The 16,088-nt window shown below is 44.4% G+C and overlaps 1 protein-coding gene across 1 annotated transcript in view; it reads left to right on the top strand.

Annotated features, from left to right (window-relative positions):
• Window positions 1–16,088, top strand: part of Nuggc (nuclear GTPase, germinal center associated) — a 40,554-nt gene that overhangs the window by 17,994 nt on the left and 6,472 nt on the right. The window contains exons 10-15 of the mRNA XM_005355551.1: window positions 3,755–3,860; window positions 4,623–4,756; window positions 9,228–9,392; window positions 12,879–13,036; window positions 14,279–14,417; window positions 15,595–15,703. Of these exons, the coding sequence (XP_005355608.1) occupies window positions 3,755–3,860; window positions 4,623–4,756; window positions 9,228–9,392; window positions 12,879–13,036; window positions 14,279–14,417; window positions 15,595–15,703 (811 nt within the window). The remainder of the gene's footprint in view (window positions 1–3,754; window positions 3,861–4,622; window positions 4,757–9,227; window positions 9,393–12,878; window positions 13,037–14,278; window positions 14,418–15,594; window positions 15,704–16,088) is intronic.

Raw genomic sequence — 16,088 nt, 5'->3', positions numbered from 1 at the left:
CAATCACACACACACACACACACACACACACACACACACACACACTACTGTGCACACACCTCCCTCCTGTTTGAAGAAGCACTCTTCTGGAGTACTAGAGGGAAAGGGGAGAATGGGTACTTTGTAAGATGCTCAGTTCCTTTCTTCCTCCCTCTAACCCTTCTGAGACTGAAGAGAAAATGTAAACAGAGACGTGCCTTTGTTTCCCTGCCACCCAGACCTGAATAATCACACAGAAACTATATTAATTATAACACTGTTGGGCCAATGGCTAAGGCATATTCCTAGCTAGCTCTTAATATCTTAAATTAATTCTTTTTTGTTAAACTACGTATCACCATGAGACTGTGGTTTACCTGTAATGTTCTGGCATCTTTCTCCTTTGGCGGCTACATGGCATCTCTTTGACTCCACCTACTCTCTCTATATCTCTGTGATGGGAGATATAATGTGATGGGAGGTCTTTCCATTTTCTAATATCTTCTCAAATTTCTTTCTTCAAAGACTTGAAGCTCTGTCATAAAAGTCTTTCACTTGCTTGGTTTAGAGTTACACCACAATATTTTATATTATTTCTGACTATTGTGGAGGATGTTGTTTCCCTGATTTCTTTCTCAGACCATTTATCATTTGTATAGAGGAAGGATACTGATTTTTAGTCATGTTCGCAGCTCTGTCACTAGCTTGGATTAACACCTCTTCCCAGGCAGTCCCCATAATTACAAAGGGAGCAGAACAACATCAGCATATCCTGACCCAGGGTAGCAGCCAGTCTGTAAGTGCTTTTGGCCAACTCAGTTGCTATTGTGACTTGAGCGCCTGGCCACCAATACAAGTCAAAAATATGTGGCCTGTATAATATTGCCCCACAGTACTGCCATATCATCTGCAAATAGCAATACTTTGTCTTCTTCCTTTCCAGTTTGTATCCCCTTGATCTCCTTTAGTTGTCTTATTGCTCTAGCTGGAACTGCAGGTGCAATATTTGAATAGGTATAGGGAGAGTGAGTACCCTTGTCTTGTTTCTGACTTTAGTGGAATTGCTTTAAGTCTCTCTCCATTTAATTTGATGTTAGTTATTGACTTGCTATATATTGTTTTTATTATGTTTAGGTATGTTCTTTGTATCCCTGATTTCTCCAAGACCTTTCTCATGAAGAGGTGCTGGATTTTTATCAAAATCCCTTTTAGCATCTAGTGAGATGATCATATGGTTTTTTCTTTCATTTTATTTATATGGTGGATTACATTGACAGATTTTCATATGTTGAACCATCCCAGCATCTCTGTGATGAAGACCACTTAATTGTGGTGAAATAATCTTTTTAGTGTGTTCTTAGAATTGGTTTGTGAATATTTTGTTGAGTGGTTAGCAGCTCTATTCATAAGGGCAATTGGTCTGTAATTCTGTCTCTTGGTTGAGTTTTTGTGTGATTTGGGTTTTAGGGTGGCTGTGGCCTCATAAAATGAATTTGGTAATCTTCTTTCTGTTTCCATTTTATGGAATAATTTGAGGAATATTGATATCAGCTCTTTTTTAAAGATCTGGTAGAATTTTGCTCTAAAACCATCTGGCTCTGGTTGTTTTTTTTGTTTGTTTGTTTGTTGTTTTTTTGTTTTTTCCTAGTTGGGAGACTTAAAGATTGCTTCTGTTTCCTTGGGGGTTATAGGCTTATTTAAATTGTTTAGCTGATCTTGATTTAACTTTGGTAAGTGGTATCTATTGAGAAAATTGTCCATTTCCTTTAGATTTTCCAATTGTGGAGTACAGGTTTTTTAAGTATGACCTAATGATTCTTTGGATTTTCTTGTGCCGGTTGTTATGTCTCCTTTGTGTTTCTGATTGTGTTAATTTGGATATTCTCTCTCTGCCTTTAAGTTAGTTTGGACAAGAGTTTATCTATCTTGTTGATTTTTCTCAAAGAGCCAACTCTTTGTTTTATTGATTCTTTGTATTGTTCTCTTTGTTTCTATTTTATTGATTTCAGCCCTGAGTTTGATTATTTCCTGCCGTCTCATCCTCTTGTGTCTGTTGTTAAGTCACTAATATGAGAATTCTCTAATTTCTATATGCAGTGCTATAAACTTTCCTCTTAGCACTGCTTTCATTGCATCAAAGGACTTTGAATTGGAGCAGTGTCAGGGAAATATTTACAAATTGACATCAAGAACACATCAAAAAAATCATCCACCAAGACTAAGTCGCTTCATCCAAGAGACCTAGGCATGGTTTCACATATGTAAATCAATATTGCCAAGCCCCACCTAGGAGACTCAAAAGCAGAAACCATATAACCATCCCTCTATATGCAGAAAAGGTCTTTAAAAAAATCCAGCATTTCTTCATGATAAAATCTCAGGGAATCTAGGGATATAGGTACATATCTCAAGATTAAAAGTAACTTACTCCATATTGAAATAAGTATGATTATTCAGCAAGAAACTTTTGTGGATCTGGGAGACATTAGGAGTTGTGAGTAAATATGATCAAAACACATTGTATGGCCGGGCAGTGGTGGTGCATGCCTTTAATCCCAGCACTCAAGAGGCAGAGGCAAGCAGATGTAGATCTCTGTGAGTTCGAGGCCAGCCTGGTCTACAAAGGGAGTTCCAGGACAGCCAGGGCTGTTATACAGAGAAACACTATCTTGAGAAACCAAAACACAAAACCAAAACAAATCATTATATGAAATTCTCAAAGAATTTATAAAAAATTATTTTAAAAGGAAACTTTAACTTTTGTAGGACATGAAGAAAGTTGTTTTTGTAGGACATTTCTTTGCCTGGTCGTATGCTGGGAAATGTTTAAACACCAGCTGTTTAAAACAAAATGGAACAAAACAGTAGCATCTGACCCTTCTGATTTGCACTGTGTGCCAACTCCTGTGCTGTGGATACCCCCAGCATTGCTAGTCTATCCATCAGAACCACTCAGGCAGAGGTGGGAAGCCACGTGACAACCAGCCCTCAGAAGCGGGAATGCAGTGGTTTCAGCTTACCTCTGCCAACAGCGCATATTTTGGGGCTTTTTGTGTTTGGTTCTGGGACTTAGCCCAGGGCCTCACACATTGTTAAGCACGCACTCCGCTGCTGAACCCTGCCCCGAGCCCCGTGGTACTTAAGAACATTTATTTTCCTAAGAAGGACCCTCTTTGCGCATTTACGTTTGAGCCATTTTCTCTATGCATTTCCTGCTGTAGTTGAAATTTTAACTTCATAGTTAAGAGAATTCCGTCCAGACATCAGTTTCCTTATGAGCCTGCTAAGAGTGGGCAGCTGGCAAAACTTAACATAGGAACAATGTTGGCGGGGGAGGCGACTCGCTTGGTAAAGCAGAAGGACCTGACTTTGGATCCCCAGTGCCTGAAATTCTGGTGCTGGAAGGCAGAGATATGAGGAGCCCTGGCATGCTGGCGGCCGTTCTCTCTGAAGCTGTGAGCTTCAGGTTCAGCGAGAGATTGTGACTGGAGGAACAGTAATGGCAATGGTAATAGTAATTGATAGTAATAATAGGAATTGTAATCATAATAACAGTGCAAAGCAATTAAGAAACATACTTAACATCGCCCCCTGATGTCAGCGTGCAGAAGCGTGCACATGTGCGCATGCTCATGCCTCACATCGGTTCCCCCATGGCACTCTTGCAGAACCGAAAGTGAGTGAGCTGAGGTTGCCAGGAGTTCCTCTGCAGCCTCTGGTGCTTCCTTCCCCACACTTGACCTCTTGTGCTTTCTGCACGTCTCCCTTACTGCAGAGAAAACTGCCAGCTGACTCCAAGGTTCTGGAAGCCTCGGATCTGGTGTACACAGTCAGCGCTCACGAGTACTGGCAGCAGTCCTTCCTTACTGATGAAGAAAGTGGTAATTTCTAAGTTTTTTTTTTAACCTTAACCACTGACATTCGAAAGAATAAGCTTACACTCTAGGCATCCAGCACTAGACTTTTCCATGCCACAGGCAAGTTTTATTCCCACTTATCAGAGCTTCTGTGCCTACTAGCATGTATTATGTGCCGTGTGAATATGTGTGTGTGTTATGTGCATATAATCAATTTTTCCCTCCTTGTGTTATTGTGTATCTGAGACCAAAATTCTTCTCTCTTCCCAATTATACCAGAGTTAGTAACAGTCAAGACAACAATGGGTTGCTATTTCCTTAGTTTATGGCTTGTGGTTCTTCAATTGCCCAGCTATAGGCATCAGACATAGTAAATAAATGCACATCACATGTTTGTCGGTGAGGCAGGGCTCCTTTCTTTGCATAATTTTGAGCCTAAATGCGGAGTCAAAGATCATCCGTGTGCAAAGATGAAAGCCAAACTTGGGTGGCATTGGCCATGAGCGCAAAGGAAGGCTAGAGGATCCTGAGGCCCATGGGCACCCGCAGGCTCTTGGTAACTAAATGAGGGTTCATCAAGCTTGATCTCAGTCTGAGCCTAATGGGATTATGTCTACACCGGTCTTAAGAGATGTGTGCACAGATGAATGCATGGTGTTTAGGGAGCAGAAGTGTGGCATGTTCCCCAAGCCAGGCAACGGCTTCATGAACTACCTTTATGAATTCTATTGTTATAAATGCCTGGGCTTTTCTTTCAATATTATCTGTGCTGCTTGTGAATTCCAGAAGTTCCCAAGTTAAGAGAATATATTAGAAAAAGGGTCTTGGACAAGAAGAGGAGGCTGGTAACCAAGTATGTCACTGAAGCCTTTGGTCTGCTGCTCCTCACTGACACTTTCAACCCGGAGGAAAGCCTGCTGGTAAGGAAAACCCCTGGGCTGTCTGGTACTCTGCTTGAACACATGTAAGTTAGGAAGACCCCTCGATTGTTTTATACGCCACCTTGGGCAAGTGTCATAGTTAGCTCAGATGTGAACCTGGCACAGCCAGGAAGAGGAAGCCTCAGCTCTGGAACTGCCTTCATCAACTCAACCCATTGGCATGAATGGGGGGCATTTCTTAATGTAGGGAGGTCCAGCCTACTATTGGCATTGCCACTCCGAGGCAGGTGGACCTGGGCTGTATAAGAAAGAGAACTGAGTAAGCCAGATGGAGCAAGCAGTGTTCCTCCAAGGTCTCTGCTCCAGCTCCTGCCTTGGCTTCCTTCCATTATCATGGGCTGTAACCCTTAACATAAATGAACCCTTTCCTCCCTTAATTGGTCATGGCGTTTATCACAATCACAACAGAAGATGGCAAACTGAAAAAGTAGGACATCTCCATTGCCATACCAGGAAATTAACCTAGGATGTTTTCTTCTTTTCCTGTCAAAGGAAGATATATTGCCTTTAGAGTCTAAGAGGAGAAAATGACGACCGAAGGGTGAAATCATAACATTGGGGTATAAGAGAAGGGATATTTTACCTGGACAGGTTTACTGAAAGGAACATGTCCCAATACTTGGATATCTGGTATATCTCCTGAGACCTAAACAAGACGAGATGTATTTAAATGATGGCTGGGTGACTTGGCTTATAGACATCCCATCCATTGCACTGGAGATGATACTTACAGTCTAAAAGATGGCTCATCTGCCCGTGGGTTCCCTTCATGTCCTGGTATGCTGTGAGGTCCATGTCCCCATGCCAGGAAAGCGGGAGGGCTTCCAGAGGGTGAAGAGAGTGTGAGGCTGAAGAGGCAGAAAAGAACTCTTGATTCCCATCAGATGAGGGCTGCTAGGTGGGCACCCAGGCACACAAGGATCGCATAGAGACAGGCAGGGGCACACAAGGGTCATGTAAGGGCAGGCATGGGCACACAAGGGTCATGTGAGGGCAGGCATGGGCACACAAGGGTCACGTAAGGGCAGGCTCGGGCACGCAAGGGTCACGTAAGGGCAGGTACAGGCACACAAAGGTCATGTAAGGGCAGGCACGGGCACGCAAGGGTCACGTAAGGGCAGGCCTATGTGTAGACTGATTCATAGACTACATGGAGATAACTGACTGGCAAACACAGCCTGACAAAGGCAAAGGCTTGGGCCTCTGACTTCAAGGTTACATTTATGCACACACACACACACACACACACACACACACACACACACACGAGGAACTCTGCCCCAAACAGTTATATAACAGCTTATATATCTATCTTCTGGGATTACCAGACATCCAGGCCTCATCATCCTTTCTGCACTTACCCTCAGCCCCTTGGATGTCCATGTTTTAGTGACTCATACAGGATATTCGTACCAGGGTCATGTTGTGTAAACCTTGACTGACCCTTGGGGGCTTCTTTCTATGACTTGCCTTCAGAATCCCAGTCTGCATTAGTTACTTTCCTGGTCACTGTTAGACAATACCTGGCAGAAAACAAAGCAAAATAAAACGAAAAACCGACTGAAGGCAGTAAGGTTATTGTGGCTCACAGTTGAAGGGATACCGTCTGCCATGGTGGTGGGCCATGAGCAGCTCAGCTTGCTCACAGTTTGGTGGCCAAACAGGCAACAGAGGGCACTGAGAAGAAGGGAGGCTGCCCTATAACCCTTAAGGTCCACCTCTGCTGACCTAGGGCCCTGTGTGTGCCAGCTAGGCTCCATGTCCAGAGGGTTCCACAGCCTCCCCAGACAGCTCTACCGGGTGGGGATAAGTGATTGAATCACGGGAGCCTGGGGGAGGGGGGCTGTCTCACTGGGATGTAATAAACAGGAAGGGCAGTGGTGCTGTGAAAGGAAGGAGGCTGGAGAAGAGGGGCGTCAGCCAGAGTCCAGACATTTCTCTTCACAGTCTCAAATGCAGACCTTGGGAATGTCCAGCTAAAAACTATGTTTTGTCACAGAAATGGACAGGTTTCTCTCTGATAGATGGCCCCGCCCTAACAGAAGGGAGCTAGCTGCCAAAAGAGAGACTTGGAGATGTAGGTAGAAAAATCAGCCCTTTCCACAGTCGCTAAGTGTGTTGTTTCTTTCTACGAGACTGAGTATTCAGACATCAACCAGACTGCGTGTAAAAACAGAGCACAGACTCATAACCTACTGTCAAGTGTCCAGCAAATCAGCGCCCTACCCTCTGCACCCAGTTAGGAAGCCAGCCTGCTGGCTCCAAGTCTGAAGCCTGGCCGGAGATCAGATAGCCATTTCTAGTCACAATCCAGGAAGCTGGACAACTTCTGTAGCCAACAGCTCCAACTGGCCAGGCCTCGGTGACTAGTTTCCCTAACCTTTAACCGGGCACAGAAGCCAATTCTGAATCCTTAACTAACCAACCACACGGGGGCTTGTCCCCCCAAACTGAAGCAATGGTGGTTCTGAGTAAATAACATTTGCTTTGCTCCTTGTCTATTTCCACACTTGGATTTGCCCATCAGATCTACATGATTGACTAGTCCAGGAAGGGGAGGGGCTGAGCGGGCTCTGGGAAGAGGTCCTGGGGCTGATCCTGGCCCGGGAAAGGAAGGCAGCCTTGAGCCTGACAGGTGGCAAGAATAGTCAGAGACTGGAGACGTGACCTCGGTGTGAAAATAAGCAGAGCAGCGCGTTGGCCAATGCCGGGTTTGGAAGACGGCAAAGGGGGAATCAAACACAGCCGTTTGTCACACTCCTTAGGCTTTGTTTTGGCTTAGCTGCATGAGACAAAGCAAAGCAAAATTCTGGGCTTCTGAGATTTTTTTTTTCTTTTCCATCTCTGATTTGACTATTGTCCTCTGAAATGGCTGGCGAAGGGTTTGACCTTTCAGTTCCCTGAAAAAGTTCTGCGGGGTGAAATCTGCCTTTTTGCCCAACACTAGATTGCTTTTGGAAGTGCCGATGGAAAATCAATCAAACATGATGCGTGTGTGGGCGGCTTGTTTTACAGACACAAGGACAGGATATTTTGGGGACCAAACCTGGAAGTGTCTGTCCCTGTTCACTGTTCTTTGCCTACTCAGAAGTGCAGGCCCTGGGGGCTCATCCACCCCTCCAAACCTAAACCATAAAGACACAGGGGCAGAGGCTGAGGAGAATGTCGCCGAGGGAGGTCTAAGGGAATTGCGGCAGCTTTCCTCAAAATTCCTTGGCCTCCGATGTTGGTCTTAATTCTTTGATGGAAAGTTGGAAGACAAGAGTTCCGTCAGTGCCTTTGGATTCCTGAAAAAGAAAGAAAGAAATCAACCCTAAAATGTGTGTGCTTCATCATTTTTCTCAAGATTGTGTTTCTAACCAGAAGTTTAGATCTGGGGATAGTTAGTGATTTTCAGTAAGTGATTATTTTTTGGATGGACAGGAAGTTGGTCCTGACATTTCGATGTCAAATGAGCCCTGGACTAATGCATATAAAGTCCGGCTTCCCCTCTTACTGTGTTTTATATCTAGCCATTTACAGCAGGGATTTGTTCTGAGAACTGTGACCTTACCAACCTTATCATTGTGTAATCCTCACCGTGTGTCTATTCATGAATACGGATGGATGCTTCCCACACACCTAGGCCCGGACATTATCACACAGTCATGAGGTTGCTCTCACCTATGTAGTCACTAATGCAGACAACAGCATCATACAATGCATGCCTGAGCATGTTGTTTTCCTCAGTTGGCAGCATTCTTCTGGGAAGATGGGATTGTGGCTTTATTTCTATGATCTTACAGCGTTGCTTATCAAAGTTTGGCTGAAGGTCCAGGTCCATTCACTTAGCGGCTGACTAGGATCATGGAAACTTAGGCCTTCAGATTTTAAAATGGAGGGCACATTGAAACACTGCCCTCAAAACGGCTTTGTGTAAAGCCAAAGACTGAAATGCTTGTCAATTCAGATGGCATTGAGAAAATCTGTTTTCTTTTAAAGTTTTTGTTGCATTTTATATTTGCATGTATTAATCATCCATATGAATGAGTTTTATTATGACATTTTCATACATGTGTATAATGTATTTTGATCATATTCACCCCAGTGCCTGGTCTTGTCTCATTTCTATTCTTGCCAGTACCCAAATTTTGTTTCCATAATAATTGAATTGTCATATGGCAAAAGATGAAAGGTTTCTGCACTATGAAGAAAAACCAGAGTATAGATGGTTAGTCAGTTACTTCCTCAAATAGGCTGTGGATTTTATACCCCAAATAAGTTGCAACAGCATTTTTGTTCTGTCTTCTATGCTAAGTAACCCAAGGATGTCTGTGCATTGAGGATGCCTTCTGCAGACAGTAAGAATTAATCTTCTTTGGTTGAACTGCAGGTTAAAGCTTGTGCTAGTGACAGGTTTTCATAGAACAGAGTTTAGGGAATCTGATCCTCCCTGTGACCTGGCCCCCAGACTGAACACTTGAACATGGGTGGTCTGCGGCGATTTGTGGAGGAGAAGATGGAGCTGCTGGAGAAGGCTATTGAGCAGTGCTTTGCCCGCATGGAGCAGCCCCTGCAGGCAGGCGTCCAGGTGGCCAGGGCTTCCTACCGCCGTATCCTCGGGACATGCCTGGTGGTGAGTGGCCTTTTCTTTTCTTCAGCAAGGTCAACTTGGTCTCCAAATGCCTCTGATACCATCACCTTGCTTTCTAGAAGGAGCTAGAAGAAAGCAAGACATGGCTTGCTCACACCTATAACCTTACCTAACTCTGGAGGATTGCTGTGGGTTTTAGGTTAACCTGGGTTTTGTAGTAAGTTTCCAAGTAGTCTGGGGGAACTACAGAGTGAATTCCTATCTCAAAAACTCCTAGTCAAAACCAATCAATCAATGAAGCAAGCAAGCAAGAAAACAAACAACAGCAGGGAAAGAGTGAAAATTCTGTGTAGGAAATCCTCTACATAGATGGTTGCTCACGTGTGGTGGGGAAAATTAAGCCTGCAGTTCAGCAGTGGAAGTACTGGGCTTCAGGGTTTGAGTTTCTTAGTTTGAGGGTCATTTACAGTAAACATCTGGCTAAGGCGCAAACCCTTCAGTATGTTAAGACCATTTAGAGATTTCTCGATCATCTCTTCTATAGAATGGGAGTGCTAGGTGTCTGCCCTAAGTATCTCCTGGCACTGATGGCATTATCAGTCATGTTAGACAGAAGGAACAAACACCTTGCAAGCTGCTTGCTTGGCATAAATAGTTTTATGTATCGGTCAGATGTGTGGGGTTTCTCAAAGATGGAGCTGTAAATGTGGGGTAGAATTCTGTTAAGACGAAGGGGTGAAAGGAGAGTTCTGTCATTTTGCTCAGCAGTCATGACAGGGTGTCACCGGCACAGAGGGTGACTTGAGTAACAGGCAAAGCTCAGGAGGCTGGAAAGTCAGATGTTGGCAGTGTTTGCTGAGACCTATTTCCCTGACTTAGAGACAGTGACCTGCTCATGGTGCCCCTTATATTTTTTCCATGTGTGTGTGCACGTGTGTGTGTGTGTGTGTGTGTGTGTGTGTGTGTGTGTGTGTGTACATGCTGCATAACTGGTGTCTCTCTTATAAGGACTCCCATTCTATTGAATTTGGAGTCCACCTTTGAGATCTCACTTATCCTTAATGACCTCTTTAAATGTCTCTGCTGTGGGGTAATGCTCTTGTTCAGTATAAAGATTTGTCACTTGTACCTGTGGTGGCCCACACCTTTAATCCCACACTCACAAGACAGAAGCAAGCAGATCTCTGTGAGTTCAAAGGCCAGGCTGGTCTACAAGAGCTAGTTCCAGGACAGGCTTCAAAGCTACAGAGAAACCCTGTCTCAAAAAAACAAACAAACAAAAAGTTACTTCTATTGGATTAATAAAATGCAGATTGACCAATAGCCAGGCAGGAAATAATAGGCATGACAACCAGACTAAGAGAATTCTGGGAAGAAAAAGGGTAGAATCAGGAATTGCAAGCCAGCTGCAGAGGAAGCAAGATGAGAATGCCTTGCTAGGAAAAAGTTACCAAGCCATGTGGTTAAACATAGATAAGGATTATGGGTTAATTTAAGTTTTAAGAGCTAGTTAGTAATAAGCCTGAGCAATAGGCCAAACAGTTTATAATTAATACAAGCCTCTGTATGCTTATTTGTGACTAAAAGGCTGCAGGACCAGGTTAGACAGAAACTTCTGTCAACAAATGGCACTCAACATTTTGTAGCTATATCCACATAAAACCCAGGAGACTGAGAGAGCTTGGGAAGAGATTCTAGATATGAAAGAACAGAATCAAGCATGGCTTCTTTGTCAGGGTCTGGTGCTAGCCCAGACCCTAAATTATTTCTCTCTGGATCAGACCCCAACATAAACTATCTTTCCCTAGACTGGCATGGAGGTGCAGGAATAAAGACACACACAACTCAATGGCTTTATCAAGAAGGCTTGAATCAGCATCTCTATCAAGCATCCTCCAAATTACAAAGAAAGAAGCAAAACAACATCCTCACCTTTTGTTAGGTTAGCGACAGCCTGTCTGGAAGGTCATGTGACTATTTCAGGTAGGGAACTATGGCTTGATAGCCAGGCTGGCACACCATATAGAAATATGGGCCCACACTTCTTGGTAGCAGCATTTTCTTTCTTTTTTTTAAATTTTTTTAAATTTATTTATTGAGGATTTCTGCCTCCTCCCCGCCACCGCCTCCCATTTCCCTCCCCCTCCCCCGATCAAGTCCCTCTCCCTCATCAGCTTGAAGAGCAATCAGGGTGCAGCATTTTCTTGGTGGGCTCTGTTATCTAGAGGCAAGCAAAGGTGCGGCTCCTTTATGAGAGGCTTAGTGACTCAGCATTAGCAGCAAAAGCAGCTCTTTTAAGAGGCCCTGCTACCAAACACTTAAGTGGTGTTTATGAGCAGCCAGCAGCATGCTTCTTGGTGGTGGCATGGACCTAGAAACTCCGCAGAGTTGTGGCACTATAACGTGGCACCTACCAGTATCTCTGCCAAGAAGGTAGATTCTCAGGAAATCCAAGGAATGGGGCAGAGCCAGCCACCAAAACCTCTTAATGCCAGCTGTGAGACTTAGCAGATTAAAAACTCATGTGGTCAAAGATAGAGATATACAGTAAAGACAGATTCAGAAAAAGAGAAAAACAAATAAAAAAGCCCTCTAAATGGTTTACAGTATGTTTAAAAATATACATAGGCTTGGGAGAGATAAGAAAAGAAAACCTAGCTGGCAGGGTGGTGACTCCAATTGTATTTCATTAAATATTCAACAAAATTTTATACTGTTCCTCAGGGATTCCAAGATATATACTTACTGTTAGTCTGTAGTACACTTTTTCATTTATCCCATAATTTCTCGTTTAACAAATAGTTGTCAATCTCTACTTGAGTCCTTGTCAGAGGTGAACATAAAGATGGGTGAGACGTTGGGCCTGAGCTCAACAATCTGACTTTCTGGCATAGAGACTGACAAGTGAGGAGACAGGCAAACCAAAAATTGTCTGGAAAGGCGAATTAGTGTATCGGTGACAAAATACCCAGTGAGAAACAGCTTGAGGAAGGAAGGGCTCATTCTGGCTCCCAGTTTGAGTGCACAGAACATCGTGGCGGGGATGGCGTGGCTTTAGGAGTGTGAGGCAGCTGGTCACACTGACTCTGCAGCCCCGAAGCAGAGAGCGACAAATGCCAGTGTCTTGATTGCTTTCTCCTTTGAATTCGTTCTGGGACCCGAGTTGACAGAATGGCGCCATCCACATTTAGTAATGGTCTTCCCAACTCAGTTAACTTAATCTAGAGGTAGATTAAGCATCCTAAGTGATTCGAGAGTCTGTCACGTAGACAATCAGTATTATTCATCATAGAGGCTTGTGATTGACATGAACCTGAGACACTTTGGAAGTCCAGGCAGGGGCTCCCAGTCACCCTAGAGAAGTGACCTTGATCGCTTAATGCCTTGAGGACGTGTTTCAAGACTGTGCTTCTCATGTCCGTTCTAAGATTCTCAGTAACGAAGTTTGACCAATAACAGTGAGAATCTGACCCTGTGACTTTCTAGTTTCTTCCCACTGACTTGCTAATTCATTGTTTAATTGTCTAGAGAAGCAGAGGGAACCAAGGTTTTCACCAGACCCTGAAAGCTGTTTGCCTCAAAAATGGCGTCTATGCCTCCAGGACTCTGGCCAGAATCGACCTCAACGGAGCCCTCTCTCAGCCTATCTATGACCAGATCGACCCTGTGTTTGGAGGCATTTTTAGGTAAAGAATCTTTCATCTTGCTCTCTCATAAATACACATCTGCAGGACATCAAGCCAGAGTCTCGGATTTAAGAATTTATTTCCTTGGCTCTGCGAGTGTAAAGAGTAGCTGGTTATTTGAGAAGGAAAGCTTAGCTTCTGGCACAACACAAAAGCCATCTTGGTTTGGTTTACTTAAAAATTTCCCATGGTGACCCGGGGTACAGATGGAGATGTTGCTTGCAGACTAATATTATGATTGCCATTATTTTCCAAATATCTCCTACATGCAGCAGGGGATTCATTTTCTTAGGGATCTGAGCCCTCGTACAGGGTATTTTGATTGGAGAGTGTGGAATACAGCAAGCGCAAAGCCTTCAGAATGTTCCCTGAGTGTTAAAAGAAAATGTGGCTCAGGGAGGATGCTGTCTGCCTTTGGTGCATGCATGCTCATGAACATGACTTGTGGGCTATGTTCCCTGACCTCTAACTCTCCTTCATCAACAGAAGGAGGTTTCTCAGACCCCCAGTGCAGCAGCCTGTCCCAGGTATCCCTTCTCTATCCCCACCATTCTTTAAACACAGTTGGGTCCTGCCATACCATCTTCTACCCCACCCTGTGGGATAGACATAGAGCATCATTCAGTACAACCTGCATCTGTCATGCTAATCAGCATCTGCGTGAGTCATCAAATGCTCCCTGTGACTCTACAGAGTAGCTCTGGTCCTTTACACATGAACAAGTGGACCATGAAGAACTGTGAGACTTTCCCAGGAACCCCAGATCATGGAAAAACCCCAGGAGTCAAAGCTCATATTCTTCATTAGTGGCCTGCTCTTTCTTCTTCTTCAGATATTCTGAAGAAGAGAACTCCTCCTTCATTTCACTTCCTCCCATCTCACCTGTGTCTAAAGGTTCAAGTCCCGCCTTCCCTAATGCAAGCACTGGCAATCACAGACAGTGAGTTTGGAGACCAATCTCTGCCCCTTACCAATTGTGTGATCTTGAGCATGTTGACCATTCCCTCTGTATGTCAGTTTCTCATCTGTAAAATGGGCACCATCGTAATGACATGTAGGGCTTGAGGCCAAAGGCCTAGAACAGCCCAGCGTCTGGCACACTGTGGGGGATCTGACAGCTGTTACGGTTCATTGGTTTTTCTTCTTTAAAGTAATAAAAGAGAGCCAACGTGTCTCTTGCTTTTCTTGTCCCCAGAGTCACCACCATGGTCTGTTAATCTGTTCCATGGCTTTCTTCCTTAGGGATGGGAAGCCGAGTGGTTCTGCTCTGATGGTGCACATAGATGCTTTCAAACGTTCCCTAGAAGAGAGGATGGCAGAAACCGGGATAAGAAATGGCTGGAAATGCGATGGCTACAAGAGAGGCCTCCTAATCCAGGAGGTATGCTCCTCAGAGAGGGTGGGAAAGATGAGCCCTGGCTTTCTTCTCCCTGGATTGTCTAGGGACTGGATGTATCTCTCCAGGGCCCTGTGTGATATAAGACATGGCAGGATGTAGATGAGAGAAGAGGTCCTAAGACCACCACGGAGGCATAGGACACTCATAGAGCTTTGTTCCATGGAGAAGCAATTAATTGGGCATCTGAAGTGGTGAAGCTGACACAGACCCCAGGATATTCACAGAACACTTAAATGTACAATAATGTGCATCCCATAATAAGATTGGCACTAACCTCGCCATCATTTCTGCCAATTTTAAAAATGAGCCAAAGAAGCAAAGCTTAGAGGAGTCAGCCATTATCATCATCATCATCATCATCATCATCATTATTATTGTTGTTATTATTACTATTATCATCATCATCATCTTATTTCATGACATTTGCTAGTATTGACAACTCCAGACTCTTGTGTGTGACTCACCTTCCTCCAGGCCTAATTCGAATCACATGGCAATGCTAGGACTTATGCCAGTGCCCCTAGCCTCTCAAAGACCTTCCCTGAGTCTGTGCTCTACTTGGTACACACTTTGTAGAGTATGATTTTTACCAGGTGTGCAGGGACTCCTTTAGGGGATAATGACACTCTAGATAGAGTCCTTGCCCATGGAGATCTGGCAGCTGAGCTGTTGGGACGGCGTGCAGACAACTGTGCTAGTTACTTTTCCAATAAAATCCAGACAGAAGCAAATTGAGGAAGGAAGGGTTTATCTTGGCTCACAGTTTGTGGGTACAGTTCACCACTGAGGGTATTTCATGGTGGCAGCTACTCACATGACACCCACATTCAGGAAGCAGTGAGTGATGAATATGGGGGTTGGCCTTGCTTTCTCCTTTTGGTCCATGACCCTCCTGGATGGAATGGTGTTACCCATATTTGATGTATGGTTTTTGTGTATCAGTTAACCTCATATCTATAAAATCCTCACAGACCTCTGCAAAGGGATTGTTTCCTTGGTTATTCTCGGTCCTGTCAAGGTGACAATATTGGTCATCACAACAGCCAGCCTAACAGAAGGCAGGAGGGTGGGGTGGGACACACATAGGCACACACATAGGCACAGCTGACTGCCTCTGTCGGAGGAACCATCCCAAATATCTGTTAACATGCTTTCTCAGATAAGTGCCATCCTGGGAGGCCTGGAGGGCCACATCCTCCGGAGAAAGAGGAAGATCTACGAGTCTGTCAGCAGCTCCATTCAAAACGACCTGAAGTCCTGCTATGAAGGTGGTCCCCAGGGAAGCACTTCCTCTTCCTGGTTTTCTGGGATCCCATTTCCTATCAACTTCCTGCTCTGCGGCAGCTTTCTAAGAACCCATCCATCCCACCTGAGTTCTTGTACTGCTCTCAGCCTAGACGCTGAGATAGTAGCAGGATGCAGGGAAAGGGGCTGAGGGGCCTCTCTGTCTACAGGTTGCCTGAGACCTTGACCTGTAGCTTAGGATGCAGTGTTCACTTGTGCCTTCTTTAAAGGCTTGTGGGTCAACTCTCAGGCCCCTTCTTGAGTTTGTTTTAGGAAGTGATTCTGTAACCTGCTTAACTCAGTCATTAGATTTTCTGAATGATAATCTAAATCTTAGATGGTGTTTTTTTTTACATAATGTATGATATA

This window comes from Microtus ochrogaster, chromosome 17, assembly GCF_000317375.1.
Source record: "Microtus ochrogaster isolate Prairie Vole_2 chromosome 17, MicOch1.0, whole genome shotgun sequence".
Taxonomy (NCBI): Eukaryota; Metazoa; Chordata; class Mammalia; order Rodentia; family Cricetidae; genus Microtus; species Microtus ochrogaster.
The sequence above is the reverse complement of the archived record's forward strand: the minus strand, read 5'-3'. Positions and strand labels throughout refer to the sequence as shown.